Source organism: Eptesicus fuscus, chromosome 5 (assembly GCF_027574615.1).
Source record: "Eptesicus fuscus isolate TK198812 chromosome 5, DD_ASM_mEF_20220401, whole genome shotgun sequence".
NCBI classification, from domain to species: Eukaryota; Metazoa; Chordata; class Mammalia; order Chiroptera; family Vespertilionidae; genus Eptesicus; species Eptesicus fuscus.
The window spans coordinates 86,068,564-86,084,543 of record NC_072477.1 but is presented as its reverse complement, the minus strand read 5'-3'; the positions used below and the strand labels follow the sequence as shown (position 1 = coordinate 86,084,543).

At 38.4% G+C, this 15,980-nt stretch overlaps 1 protein-coding gene across 1 annotated transcript in view; it reads right to left on the bottom strand.

Moving 5' to 3' along the window:
- AKAP6 (A-kinase anchoring protein 6) overlaps positions 1-15,980 on the bottom strand; it is a 370,843-nt gene that overhangs the window by 104,193 nt on the left and 250,670 nt on the right. The window contains exon 8 of the mRNA XM_008157188.3: positions 9,882-10,002. Coding sequence (XP_008155410.2) covers positions 9,882-10,002 — 121 coding nt within the window. The remainder of the gene's footprint in view (positions 1-9,881; positions 10,003-15,980) is intronic.

Below are 15,980 nucleotides of genomic sequence, written 5' to 3'. Positions count from 1 at the left end.
TTTATTTTTGCCACATTGAAAGAATATTGAAGAGGATGGCTGGTCCAGTAGTCTGAGTTCTAGAGAAAGAACATGCCAAGCAGGGAGCCCCCAGCCAATCTGTGATGGACATGTATGTATGATAAATAACTATTTGTAGCTTTAAACCTTTGAGATTTGGGGGTGGTTATATCAGTAGAACCGAGCCTAACCTGACTGAGAAGCTAGTTCTGTGTCTTTTAGGCTAGTCACTTGAGTGTTTCAGGCTCAGAGTCTGGTGAAATGGGGAAAATAATCCTTGATTATTGTGAACATTAAATAAGATAATGTGCATGGGGCATGGACAGATTTGGCCAAGGTTCATTTGGCCAATCAAATAGTCAGATTTGGCCAAGGTTCATTTTCTTTTTCTTCCTCTATCCTGAATCTATCTCATAACTCTCTCTCTCTCTCTCTCTCTCTCTCTCTCTCTCTCTCACTCACACACACACACACATACACACACACACACACACACACACACACACACACTTCTCTTTTTATAAAACAATGAAGTAGATAATATCTGTTCTTGGTTCCTTATCTGGATTTGTTCCCTCTATCCACTCCATCTTCCCTTCCCAGTGCTCTACTATTTAAGTTAAATGTTAAAATTGGCATTTACTCCTACCCCCTATAGAATATCTGCATCTGGTACAGTGTATTGTATTCTATTTTTACCCCAAATAAATAAATCCTAAGGATAGGGTTTAAGGCAGTACGAACATTTACCAATAAAGACAGTTGAGTTGGGGAATTCTTAATACTCCATAAATGATGTCCCTTGGACAAAAACAAATCTACCTCCCTCTAAAGTTAGACACAGGGTAGTGAGATAAGGACAAGAAGGAAGGAGGTTAGAGTTTATCTGTGAAAGCACCATAGTTGAACTCAACCCTCCAACCCCCACCCCAGGGCTCAACAGCCTATTCTGAACAGGCGCCAGGACTTCTTTTGAAATTACTAAAACATTTTCTAGGTACCCTTCTAGCCCTACCTTTCTGCGTTAGAAATATATGCATGAAGTGCTAATAAAACTGGAATGATTAATAAAGACAAAATATTTGGATTCAGTTGCATATGTATCTTATACACTTCCTTGTGGTTATCCTTATAATAACCAATGCTTTCCTGATGTAATTGCATGGAACATTAAACATAACATTTATCCTTTTTACATTAAGACCTCTTTGTGATAATACTTGGTTTTCATCTTTAAATTTTGCTGCTTTAAAAAAACAATAATAACAAAACAAATAGACCTCAGTTTATTTCATGGTTGTCTGTAAAGTTTAATCACACATCATATAATTTTTTTTTTTTTAGTTTCAAAGCAGATTATTCCAAATATAAATATAACCACTAAAGATAAGTAATTTAAAAATAGGAAATGCTAAAAAGTAGGTGAGGGACATTTCCATTAACTCATTGACCTGAAACACATACATACTGGTAGTTTGAGCAGTTCAGGAGCCAAAGGTGGTAGTGAACCAAACACGCTTTCTTACAAGGAATTTAAATGTTCCTCTAATTTACTTTATAAAACCAGAAAGAAATTTATAAAAATGTGAGGTTAAAGCCAAATCTCTTAGCTCAACACAGGAGGAAACACTGCATATTCACCTCTAATTAAGTAAAAGTCATTTTTCAAAAGTTAAAGGCTGAGATTTTTGCAATTTAATCCAAAATTTTATTAGCAAACTCTAATGATTATCCTGATTGCAATTAATAAAAGCTCCCAAACAGGTCAACTCATTGCAGTGCTATCTGTAATCATTTGGATTTTAACATGATGGTTATTACTTATTACCCTGAAACCAAGCAGCGCAATGAGATATTGATTACTTTTAACCTTTAGATCCAAGGATTCAAGAAAGGTCAGAGGAGGGGAGCGCTCTTCCTTGGCTGGTACACGTATAGCCTTCAGGAGAATTCAAATGATTCCCATTGGTCAAATAGATCCCAGATTAGTTTATTCTCTGGGCTGACAAGAAATGATGATGCTTTTAAAAATAACACCCAGCACGCATTAGGTGAAGTGTTACATTTATGTAACCGATGGCCTCAACATGTGCTCTCATCTCAGCAAGTCTCTGGCTATTAACTCTTTCCCAAGTTTTGTCTGTGAAAGCATCGTATTTGGGATGAGATATTAAATGTAGTAGCTTTCGTTGGAATAAACTCATCTCTTTAAAGTAAGTTCTTTTGTGGATTCCAAAAGGCTGAATGCAATCATTGGTTCACTGTTGGCCACTAGCATTTCTTTTGGTTTTCTTTTTCCATGACAACATTGAGAAATATTTTCCCATTTGTGCCACTGAAAAGCAGTGAGTTCTAGGTCGGGTCCAGCAGAATTACGGGCAAGGGAAACATAACTATTATGTGTTAGATTAATTTGCAGAACACTTGGCATCATTATTGCCAAGTCGTCAAATTGTTCCAAGTTGTTCCGGAAGGTTGTTATTAATAGTATGTTTTCTGAGGAAAGTTCTGTCTACTTTTGGAACTGCATTTCTGTTGCCAAGGAAACTCCTCTAAGCACAGTTTTCTAGGAGCACACTGCTGCTTTTGTTTGCCAGTGTCCTATTCATATCATCTAAGTAAGCGGTTTATATGCTCCAGCGTCCCAAATGTTGAAGTTTTAGCCTATTTAAGTTGCTTTTTCAAACACAGTTAATGCTTGCAACGATTTCCCTCTGCCTTTCTCCCACCCTCTCACCCAAAGCCCCTCTCTCGTGTCTTCTTCCTTGTCCCAGCTCTTACTGTTCAAGGTTTATTTATTTTTTAAACAGTTGCATTGGGGGTGATATTCACAAGTTTTTGATAAATTAACTTCCATTTGAATGATAATTCCATAGTTTGTAGCATTAGTCCTTCACGTGTTAATTATCTTTTCACTCTGAAATGAATGTAGTCATTTCCCCCTGACTCCTCTACCCCGTTCAGCGCTGAGGAAAACATGCCATTGAGTCCGGCCAGCCTGTTGTTGTGAGGAAGTGCGGTCACATGGCCCATCTCTGCCAAAAGGAGGGCCCTGAGAAAAGGTGACAAAGACAGTGATTTCCTGTCAGCAAAGAGTACGACAGGGCTGTCTAGAAGTGATGCAAATGAGGGGAACTTTCCCCACGGCTTGTTTGATCCACTCTAGGCCAGAGCTGCCTGCCAGGGAGAGGGAGAAGCAAGGATAATACAGCAGAGGCTGCCCAGAGAGCCAGCGCACCTTCCGGACAGTAGCTCACCCGTCAGGGACAGAAACTGCTGGCGGGGCTTCCCTTCCTTGCCCCTCTGCACACACAGCCAACTATTACTTGGTGTGCTATTCTCTTTACATCACCACCCCCCGACTTCTTTGATTCAAATAGAAATTATAAGCTCCCGCCTGAACAATGTCTCATATATTGTTCAGAAGCCATAGCCATATACTTTTTCTTCTCCTAAACATTTTCAAGATCAGTTTTGCCTCTCTCTCAAAAGAAGAAAAAAATATATATTCAAATATTCATAGCAAACACTGATTCATCAAAGCTCAAATTACTATGACAGTTAATCTAAGGACTTGTTGAATTTCAATAAAAATGGAACAACAAATTTATTTGTAGATACCAGTAGAGACAGCCTAGATTTTTCCCATTCCGATCACTTTAAAAATGACTAGATAATGTTATTTGAAATACAATGATTTTAAGCATATTCTTCTTATCTTAATGGAGTTTTAATCTAATGTACAATTAGGCTCTACAATTAATCTACTGGGAAAGAGGTAAAAAATTATCATTAGGTTCTTGTGCCTGATATATCTGTAATATTTTTACCTTGACTGCTTCAATAACTAGTAATTTGTTTCATTTTGAACAATTAAGGTAGGAAATTTTGGTACTGAAATTCCAACCTAAGGCCTAATTAACAGAATTTAATTTTTTTGAAGTATACTACTTCTACTCTATATACCAACATGTGAAATTATTTTTTAAGGTAGTGGATTTCCTTCTATTTCAAGCCTAGCTACTATAACCTGGACTTAGGAGCGAGCCTAGTGTTACACTTTTAGGAGTGCAAGTTCAATCATAAAGGTATCCAGCCACATCTGAAACTACTTAGAAATTGTCCAGAACAAAATCAAGGAACTATTATAGAGGGTTGAAATTTGTGAATTTATAAAATATAGGGATAGCACGATTAATCTGTTTTCTATGATTGGTTCATAACTGTGACAACATTATTTTGGCATCGATAGTTACAAAATAACAAGTCGACTAGATCACATTTTTCTTCTCTTACACTACATTTCTTATTCCTCAGAATTTCTAATCCTATTCCATGCATATGTTTCTTTTAAAAGTCATAATGCTTGTCTTTAAATACACACCCAAATTCTCCAAAGTACCATTTTCTCCTTTAAAACTTATCCCTTTCTCTTGTTTATTTTTTCTGAAATAATTCTTTCATTGTTTACTTTCTTTTTATTGTTTGTGTTTTAGTGTATTCTTATCTATTCATTCATCTACCTATCCATGATTTTCACTTACTCCTTTACCCTTTTTTGTTTGGTTAACTTTGTATTAACCTAATTTCAACTGCTTTCCATTCTCTTTGATGCTTATAATTCTCTCTTACTTTCCTAATATCCTCTTCTTTCCCAATATGTAATATTGGTATCTCTCTTATTATCCTCCCCGGCCAAGCTATCATCAAGAGGAGCCACCTTTGGCTGAGAGCTTTGCTCCAAGTCTTTAAACATACCTGGCAACACAGTCAGAGAAAAATAATTATTCATTTGTTAGAAACGTTATGTTTAAAATTTACTTGTAATAAAGTGAGCTCTTCCTCAAAAAAAAAAAAAAAAAAAAGAAAGAAAAGAAAAGAAAAAGAAATACTGTGGTTAGACATTTCTCTATCATACCATCCTAACCCCTTATTAAAAAATCCTAAAAGAAAATGTTTTTGTATCTAAGTATCAAAATAAACTTAATTTCTTCAGAAGCATGTGACTTTTCCTTGGAAAAATGAAAATTTTGCAATTAAGCACATTTCCCTCTTTGTTTTCACTACCGAAAACCCAGAATAAAATGTTGAGGTTATCTTCAGTAACTATGTAGAACCTTACAGTGTATGTGCCTACATATTAACTCTTCTTATAGAAACAGACTCTAATCTCAGTGTATTTTCCCCAGTTTTAATTTATATTTACACTTTAAAGTATTTGTATTATTTTCCTGTGAATTCTCATAAATAACCTCAAATTCACAGCAGAGTAAATATGCAAGTAATCTATAGAGAGCACTGTATTATGTGAAATGAGTAGTTCTTTTCCTTTTATACACAGGACATATTTGTATAATACTGATATCAATGGAGAAAGATAGAGGATATTTGCATTTTCCCCATGAAAACAGAATTATATGAATAACTAACTCTCAAAATTAAATACAAAATCCTCAGTGTAAGTTCCTTGAAAGTATGCAGGTATTATTAGTTAAGGTGGCTACTAATTTCATATTATTTTCAAGCTGAAAGGGTTACTTTTAACCCCTTAGAAACCATATAACCCAATATTTCATTAATGAGGAAGAGCTAAACCATTCACTCAAGAAACAAATCCATAAATATGCTATGTCAGTGAGCTTCTTACTGTCTGAAAACAGCCCTTGTTCATTTAGAACAATAATCAGCAGACTGCAACTTCTAAATTTGGCCCTTGAAACTAATTCTTGGACTCTGGAACCCCACACCCATCCAGGATGGCTAGGGGCATTGCCATCTCTGCTGGTACGTGACAGAGAAGGGCAGTGCTTTGTGGCAGGTGAGGAGCCCTGACAGGCAGTCTTCCCAGCACGCCAGAGTCCGCGGCTCTGCCAGGAGGGCAGCGTGGCAGCAGCAGCCTAAGGAAATGCTTCCAGGCCCCTCCGCCTAGGACATGTATAGGACGGGGAGGAAGTCTTGAACTTCCCTGAGCCCAAGAATAATGCCACCTTTGATCTGTGGAAATGAAAAACGAAAAGAAAAAAAAAAAAAAAAACAACAACCACAGAGCTTTTCTTTTGCAAGTGGGTTTTAAATATTGCTCCATTAATAGTTAATGCACATACAGCCCAGTAGAGTGACAGCTCCCTGTGATTGTGAATTCTGGCTTCGTAACTCTAGTACAAATAGGAGCTGAACTTTCAAAATCACACTGGTTACTTTTGACAAATTAAATTGTCCTACTTAAAAAGGTAGGAGGAATGAAGAGAAAGAAAGTGAGGGAGCGGGAGCAAATTCTCCTTGGAGATGATTTTCATATCAAGGAAGAAACAAAAAGGAGAAAAAACTACATTTGTGTTTCCCAGGCTGACGATACTGCCGATGTTTATTAAAAATAGGTCCAGAAGGTCCCAATTCAGAGGTTGGTGACAAGATAGAGAAGTGGGGGAGGAGGGGGAGGAGAGATTTTGAGAGTATGGCGCACTGTCTCTGAAAAAGAAAGTATATTTAAGAGAGTGACTAGTTTATAATAAGAACCAGGTTGCTCTTAGGACCCTGCCGTTTAAAATTAGTTAGAAAGAAAATGGTCTTAAATTTTTCACAATCTGAAAATAACAAAAAATGGTTTAAACAAAAAATCCACTTTAGAGCCCATTGTAATATTAAGGTTCTAAATTACATCACGTTGTATGAATGTGATCTTGGCTGGTTAAATCAAATTCTTTTCCTGCATGAATTCCTTGGATACTTTGCTTGTTTGGGGTAACCAAGATATCATAGCAGGTGCCCCACTCAGGAGGTCTGCTGAATGAACAGTCAGGGTATTTATTTGCAGTTCCGTGTCTAGGAGTTAAGGTCAGATGGTTTTCCAGCAGAGACCAGAATATAAAACAAGTAGGTCAAGCCAGGAAGTTAGTACCTAAACTTAAGAAGGTAGTGCCTAAAAATCTTCACTTTCACTGAGCACCATCTGATGATATTTTCTCTAACCCAACATTTCTAAATGTGAACTTTGCGGAGCAACCTGGATGGTACAATGCATAAATTGGGTCTGGGCATGACTATTGGTAAGGAGTTGAGTGATGAAATATAGAAAGCCCCTTAGAGAGAGGAAAACAAAGGTTTCAAATTCTATGATAAAAGGAATAATGATTCTGCCTGGTCTGTAGTTCCTGAGATTCTACCAACACTCAGCGAAAGGTCTCCCTTAAAAGTTTCACCCTCATTCTTTGCAATAATACCAGGAATCATAAACTCCATTCCTACCCTTAATTCTTTAACTCAATACCGTTAGCTCAATAACTGTATAAGGTGCTTTACTTAACAACATAGAGAATACAAGTGCAAGGCATTGTTCTTGGTGTTATACTGGTGTTTTAAGAAATGAAGATGATATAGATAAGTTTGAGATGCATTGGAAATGCTGTGAAATGGGGTTGGGTGTCCTGTTGAGTTGCCACAATGATGGGGAAAATAAAGAGTAAAAGAGATAATCCCACAAACTAACACAAACTTGTTTTGTCCCAAAAAAACAATAAGAAAGAATAATAAATGACTGGCATCTTTCAGGGCCAACAAATTCAAAGATTAAAAATGACTAAGGTAGTCTCAACAGTACCGAAAGCTAGCGAGGCCTGGGGACCAATTGAAAGCTATGCGCTTTCAGGAGTCTCTGAGCAACAGGCCCCATCTCCCTCCCCCGAGGCTTCAGTTCAGTTGATTGCTGAAAAAGCAGATTAGAACAGAGGGATGGGGCATAGAAATGGGAATTCTCGGCAAAGACCTGAAATTAATTCTCCTTCATCAGTTTTTCTAATGCAGAAGCCACCCCAAGTTGTAAATTAGTCCTTAGTCAATATCCTCAGGATTGCTTTGCAAGTTTCCAAACCTCTGGAATCTATAAAGAGAAACTCTACAAACCTGTATCATTTGCCCTTGGTTTCCAATTCAACCTTTAATATTGCTTATAAGCCAAATGCAAAGTTAGTGCTAGTCTCATAAACTTAGATATGTTGAACACCTAAAAGCAAAAAAAAAAAAAAAAAAAAAAAAAAAAATGATGACTAGACATGAGTCACAAATAAAGAACCCCAGTAGGAAAACGTTTGGAAAAATACTACAACCCAGAAGTACTGAGTGGGTGGAACAATGGCCTTCAATATGCCAAAATGAGAATTCTCAGGCAGAACACTTAGAAGGAAACCACAAGAAAAAGAAGACTGCACATTTTGTTCAGTGATTTCCTATTAATTGTGATGTAAATTATATGGATGTGATTCTGACAAAGAATAGCACTGTTTCTGAAATAAATAGTGGTTTATGTGCAAAATACAAAATGCATCAGGAAGAAAAAAATGTTATTTGGCAGCATGAGTGTAATAAAATCTGAGATAACAGCTTACGATTAGGTAACTTTTATATTATCTTTTCCTGTTTGACTCAATTTTTAATCTTAAGCCTTAGGAATAAAAAATATTTTTGCATCACAAATTAACATAGGTTTATAGGCATTTTTCATATGTAATTCTTGATCTTGACATAAAATGTAAAATCACCTAGCTTTGGCTACTAGGTCAAGATTGTTATTTTAAAAATATGTTATGCCAGAAGATATATTGGGTTGTTTTGTTGTTAATGTGGACAGCTATCCGTATAGGAAATAGCTGATAGTCAACAAACTCGATTAATGTTGGACAGAATTCTTTAGGGAGTAAAATATCACCATTTGCTGAGTCCCCGAGAAGCTATATCTTCTCTTAACCAAGATGATTCCCAGGGGACATTAATTAAAGTGGGCCAGACCCTCAAAAAGTACAAATAAATACTTATCTTTAGAGGAGGGAAAAGTTAAAATAGTATATTAAATAACAGTAATTTCAAATGATAAAGATTGAAGAAGAAAGAAGACAACTTTTGTTTGACCTTGAATGTACTTCTTATTCTATAAGAAATTTTAAAAAGCTAGAGGGTAGTTGTTTCTTGTCATTATACTGTTGCTGATTCTGTGGTTAGTTATTAATTTTATTTTTTATGATTCACAATCTGCTCTTTGAAATATGCCATATGCTCAAAGCAATTCAAGGATGACAACTGTCAGAATTACTCCAATAAAAATTGCCTAAATGAGGAAGATTTACTACAGTCTGATATTTCCGTGGAAAGTCCCTCTACCCTCCCCAACAGCTTTTCAGACACTGTGAATCTTGCAACCATTTTTTCAGTCAAAATCACAGGGTTGTTTTGTAAGAACGTCTAAGACCATTTCAGTGGAATTTGTAAAACACACTAGGCCAAGGGTGAATTAGCAGACCTGGAAAACAATACAGATAGTTATTAGATGGATTGCCGCAATCAATATGTGAGTTCCAAGCCAGTTTTCTTAAATCACACGCAAATGTATTGACTTAAAATGACAACGTCTGCTCTATGTATCACTAACAAACATTAAATTGGACAAGCCCTGCACCCTGGAAGCAGCAAGCCAAACTAAAGGCACATTTTTTTTTCCCCCCTCTGGGAAGATCTGGGGGGTGGATAGAATCTACCTGAGTGCTCCAATCAAAACACATTTTGTTAAATGCGACCATTCCATTTACCCTTCGTTTTGTTTCAGTTCTATTTATTAATGCAGTTTCACTTGTTGTTATTCATCCTGAAGATAAATCTTTGTCCTTCTATAGAATTACACCAAATAGGATGTGATAAAGGGAACTTTCTTGCCATTATGATGTCGGTGCAGGCTGTCAGCACACAGGGGATGGAAATGAGTTTGGGGACAGGGGAGAGAATTCTAATAGACACCATGATACATACAATGAACGCAAAGATATCCTGAGAGAGCGAGGCTTGTCAGGCTAATCAGATCTTCCACAGCAAGGTGAAAGCAAGAAGGGAGCGCTAACCTTGTAAAGCTGCTGCTGCTGCTCCTCTGACATCATCAGGTCGTGGCTGTCCATCACGAGGGACTCCATGTCAATCAGCCAATCCCAGAGCTCCTGGTATTCTGAATCAAAGTCCAGAAGCCTGAAGATAAGACACAACATGTATGATGCATAAATACAGTGTCGTTGTTAAAATCTTGTATTAGAATAATATATTCTTGAAAACCCATGATGTTCCTGGGTGATACCTATAAAAGGAGCAGGAAGAAAATTCTCTCTGTGGTTACACAGTGGGTGAAAGAGGAACTCAAGCTTGTGACATAGCCACTTCTTAGATTTTGAAATCATAACATGTAATTTCGATGTTCATACCTGAGACATATTATCGTGGCGATTTCCATTTGCTCACCCTTTCTGAAGATTTGCAGCACTTGAACGAAATGACTACTATCTTGAAAAAAAAAAGCACCAGCATAGGTAACAGGTTCAGAAATGGTGGGTCAGTGCCATTTGAAGGTTACATGGTCCAGAATTTTGGTTAAGAACAGTACCCTAAAAATTCAAACCCCTTTCTCATCTGCTAGATTTTTCCATGGATACTATATCCCAATAGATTCATGATTAAGAATACTAATTTAATGACTTTCTCTATAATAATCATAATTCACTATCATATCCAAAATATAATGTTCACTGGGAAGTGGCTCAATCATGTATCTGTTCCTCTGCTGTCTATCTGCCTATCTCTGCAAACATATATCCTACATTTATTGTCATGGATGAGTAGCCAGCATTTCAGCTTAACGCTCAGAGATAGGCTTGAGTGACTCTGGTAAGCCAGTGAGAACCAGGAGCAGATCCAGTATTAGACAGGTGTTCCCCACAGACATGTAGGAAACAAAGGTAAGGACAGGAAGTCAAAACAATGAATCTTTGAATAGGCAGCAATCATTAAAATTCAAAGGAGGATCACTATGGTTTTCAACAAAATAAATCATTAGAATAAGGAGCTTAAAAGGATTAATGTGATTCTCTATTGAAAGCCCGGTGAATAAGTAAAGCCCAGATTCTTCTAAAACACTGTGATCAGAAAATGAAAGTGCAGATGAAAAACTATGACTTTGTCTTTCCCCCCCAAAAAATCATCCCCCTGAAAGAAATCCTAGAGTCTTGTCAAACGGTAACTGAACAAAATCTTATCCGGGCTTCTGGTCAAGATGGTGGCATAGGTAAATGTGGTACTCATGTCCTCCCACAGCCACATCAAAATTACAACTAAACTACAGGACAACCATCATTCAGAACTGCCTGAAATCCTCCTGAACAGAAGTCCTACAACTAAGGATATAAAGAAGAAGTCACATTGAGACTGGTATGAGGGGCAGAGGTGTGGAACAGACTGGTCCCACACCCACATGTAGTGGATAAAAATTGGGAAGGATATTTCAGCTGCAGAGGTCCCTGCTGATAAGCCAGGGGTGCCATCCTCACACCAGGCTCTCCAGCTCGGGGTTCTACTGCCAGGAAGAGAGGTCCTCGTAACTTCTGGCTGTAAAAACCAGTGGCGATTATGGCTGGGTGAAACAGAGGCTGCTGGAATCCCAGGAGTTCCTTTTTAAGGGCCTGTGCATGGACTTACTCAAACTCATTTTTCTGAGATCCAGCTCTGGGACAGCAGCTCAAAAAGCACCAGAGACATATGGGGAAGGACTACATTGTTAGGCACCAAGGCAAGAGATGGAGGGGCAGCTTTCTTCCAGACAGAAGTGCTGACAGAGGCCATTGTTCCTCTTCAGAGCTCTTCCTCCACAGAGCCAGCAGGCGGTGCCATATCTGAGTCCCCATCAACCTGGCTCACACTGTTTTGCACTACCCTGGAGATTCCTGGAGACCCCAACCCACCAACTTGTGGGCCCACCCAAACTGTTTCCAGTGGCTTTTCCATATTAATGGCTTGTCTTGGCTCATGCCTCAGACTTTCCTAAAATCTCTTAAACAAGCAGCATCTGGCCTCTATGTGCCCCATACCTCTCTCTAAGAGGTCCCTGGCCAGAAACTAGTGGCAGCTGGCCTTGCTTCACAGCTTGGCCTCTTCTGGGCATCTCCAAGCCCAGTACAAGTAGCAACCATCGGCAGATCATTTTGTAGCTCATGCCTGGTGGCCTGGGGTAGAACAAAGGCAGCAGCTGACCTTTGCCTGTAACTCCCGGGACACCCCAGAGCCAGTGCACCCACTGAACAACTTCAGACCATGTTGAAGCACCATGCAACCACTTCCACAAATGACACACTCAAGGGTACCAGAGCCCCACTGAAGTAAATCCTGCTCCATGGGGTCAGCCTCTGCACAGCTGATCTTTCAAGGAGGTTGCAGCCAGCCCTTCCCGTCATTTGGCCTGGGGATAAAGCCCTCCCATTGACATTCCAACAGCAATAGAGGCTCAACAACAAGAGAGAGGAAGGTGTATAGAACCCCTGAGGGGCCGCACTTTGAGTGTCCAACTTGGGCAGGGGGGCTGTGCCATTGGGCCCTACAGGACACCTAATACATAAGGCCACTCTACCAAGCCTGGGAGACATAGCAGCTCCACCTAATATATAGGAACAAACCCAGGCAGGCCACCAAAATAAGAAGACAAAGAAACATGTTCCAAATGAAAGAACAGAACAAAACTCTAGAAAAAGAACTAAACAAAATAGAGACAAGCAATCTACTAAATACAGAGTTTAAAACACTGGTTGTAAGGATGCTCAGTAAACTTAGGGGAAGGGGAGATGAACTTAGTGAGAACTTCAACAAAGAAATAGGAAACATAAAAATGGAGTTAGGAAACATAAAATAGTATCAGTCAGATATGAATAATGTATTATAGGGAATCAACAGTAGAATAGATAAAGCAGTGGATCAAATCAGAGATTTGGATGATAAGGAAGCAGAAAACACCTGATCAGGATAGCAAAAAGAAAAAAGAATTTTTTAAAAAATGAGGAAAAATAAAAAACCGCTGGAACAACTTCAAGAGTACCAACATTCTCATCATGGGGATGTCTGAAGGAGAAGAAAGAGAAAAAGGAATTTAAAACTTATTTGAATAAATAATGACAGAAAACTTTCTGAACCTGCTGAGAGAAGTAGACATACAAGTCCAGGAAGCACAGAGACTCCAAACAAGAGGAACCCAAAGAGGCCCACACCCAAGACACATCATAATTAAAATACCAAAGGTTAAAGACAAAGAGAATCTTAAAAGCTGCAAGAAAAAAGCAGTTAGCTACCTACAAGGGAACTTCCATAAGACTGTCAGCTGATTTCTCAACAGAAATTTTGCAGGCCAGAGGGATTGGCAAGAAATATTCAAAGTGATGAAAATCAAGAACCCTACAACCAAGATTACTTTACCCAGCAAACCTATTATTTAGAATTAAAGAACATATAAAGAGCTCCCCAGACCAAAAAAATGCTAAAGGGTTTCATCATCACCAAACCAGTATTACATGAAATGTTAAAATGTCTTCTTTTTGAGGAAGAAAACATAAAAAATATGAATGATAAGATGGCAATAAATATATATCTATGAAAAACTGAATCTAAAAAACAAAATAAAGGAACAGAACAGAAACAGACTCATAGATACAGAAAAAATTTTGATGGTTGCCAGATGAGAGGGGGTATTTGGGGACTAGGTGAAAAAGGTGAGGGGATTAAGAAGTACAAACTGGCAGTTACAGAATAATCATGGATGTAAAATACAGCATAGGAAATATAATCAATAATATTGTAATACTATGTATGGTGTCAGATGGATATGAGAGTTATCAGGGTGATCACTTAGTAAGTTATATAATGTCTAATCACTGGGTTGCACACCAGAAACAAATATGTTCTTGTATGTCACCTGAAACTAAAAAATAGAAGAAAATAATTAATTGAAAAGAAAAAAAAAATATTTACTAGTGAAGCAGCAGCCTCAGGTATGAATCTACATTTATCTAGTGAGTATCTTATTACTACCTTGTTCCTGTCTCTTTATATTAAACGACTCCTTTCCAAGAAAATGAACATCCACTTTTCATAACTTACAACTTAATCTTAATACATCTGTCAAAAATTAAGGTGTGTCTGGTGATGGAGGACTAGACTTAGAGTTGACTATTTTACTTTAATTGCTTTACCATAATTATAAAGATCCTTGATTAGGACTGTAAGTACCCAAGGGCAGGAATCATCCGTTATTAGCTAACACGCAGAACTGATTAATAAATGTTTACTTAATGCTGATGATGGGTACAGCTGATGTAGTCAAAATCTTCAGTAAGGCTAAGGTGGCCTAGAGCAGTGCTTCTCAAATTTTAATGTGCATAATGCACAGCTGACGAGCTTGTTGAAATGCTGGTACTGATTCAGTGGTTCCAGGGTGGGCCTGAGAGTCTGCATTTCTCACAAATATTGGCAACTGGCAACACTGCTGGTCATGGACCTCACTTTGAATAGCAAGGCCTTGCAGCATAAATGTGAAATCTGCAAATATACATTTCAAAATACTAAAAAAAAACAAACAAACACCACTGTAACAGGGAGAAATAAACCATCAGGCTTTCTTCCTTAACTTTGTGAGTGACTAATAAAGAACGGCTAATAAACATTTGTTCATATGACAGACACAATAATTTAGAAATTCCTCCTGAATTATGGTCATCATTTCTTTCTCCTTGTACTCTCCCATATTTTAACCATAAAAACAAGGGAAAGATCCACCTCTTGGGCAGTGGTGAGGGCAAACGCAACCTTTTGTGACAGCCAGTGTCTACCTTTCATCTGAAACCAGGCCAGCTTCAGATTTCCTGTGGTTCTGTGGGAATGAGGACTATTACAACCAAAACAATACGCCCAGAAAACCTTTAGGGGTAGACACTGGGTTTGCACCACAGCCTAATTGAACCCATTTATGACCCAAGCTTCAACCTTGAGCCTTTAAAAATATCTTTTTAATTTAACCTTTTTTACCTCCCCACCGTACACAGCCTGAATCCAAAGAAAAAGGGCTGCCCCTGTACCCACATACGCCCTTCAACAAATGCCTTTAGTTCCTACTTTAGCCACTGGCTTCTCAGATTCCAAAGATCACGTATTCTAGTGTAGTGTTGCAGAAAGTTTTGAGAAAAAAGAACCATTGTAGTATTCAAAATATTTTTGTATTGTTAATGCATCATCATAGAAAAACTTTAAACATGAGAATAAAGATACTTTTTTCTGACCCTCCTTCAAAAAAAAAAGGGGAAAGGTGGTATGCCACTCCCCGACCCAAATTGGGAGATTATGATTCAGAGGAATATTAAAAGGATAGGGGAAAGGAAGGACAAAGCTCAACCCCTTCCATCTCAGTGGACTTGAGGAATAAGAAGGAAATAAAGAAAGAGGAGTATGGGCTCAGATGTGTGTCCTCGCATCCCTTGGACTAAGACCTACCAAAAATGCCTATGAGACCGGTTGAAGGGAAAGCCAAAAGTGCAAGGATGTCAGCCCCATTTCCGCTAGGAAGTCTGGGAAGAGATCTCCTTGATCAGTGTCCTCACAATAACCTGGGTGGGGATGTTGCAGTCAGAGAGAGATCTTTGGTCAGCACTCCTTTTGCTACCCGGTTATCTCATCCCTTTCTGCCTCCCAACCCCCCACCATGAGATTTCTGGAAGTTCAGCTGGTGAACTTGGCAGAGGCATTGCACAATGAATTGTCCTCCAAAGAGGGAAGGGCGGGGGTCCTGGAGCCAGACCTTAGAGAGTTGGCAGAACCAGTGAGAGTTGAGATGAGGCTTTAGTCAGGAAATACCTCCTGACCAAGCCAAGAGATAACACAGCATTATGTGGGATGCAACCTCATAATGTCCAGGGCAAGACTCATTTCAATAAATCCAGCCAGCCTGCACCCATGGACCACATTAAGACAGGGGACCTTATTGCATCCCAGAATCACAAGGTCATATAAGGCCCCTCTATGCTTTTTTTTGTTTTTCTTCTTTTGATAATATGATTATCCAAAAGAAGGAACAAGAGTAGGACATCTGAAAAACAGCATTTATCCCAAGAGTTTTTCCTTAAAGAGAATGTTAATTTATTAGGGGA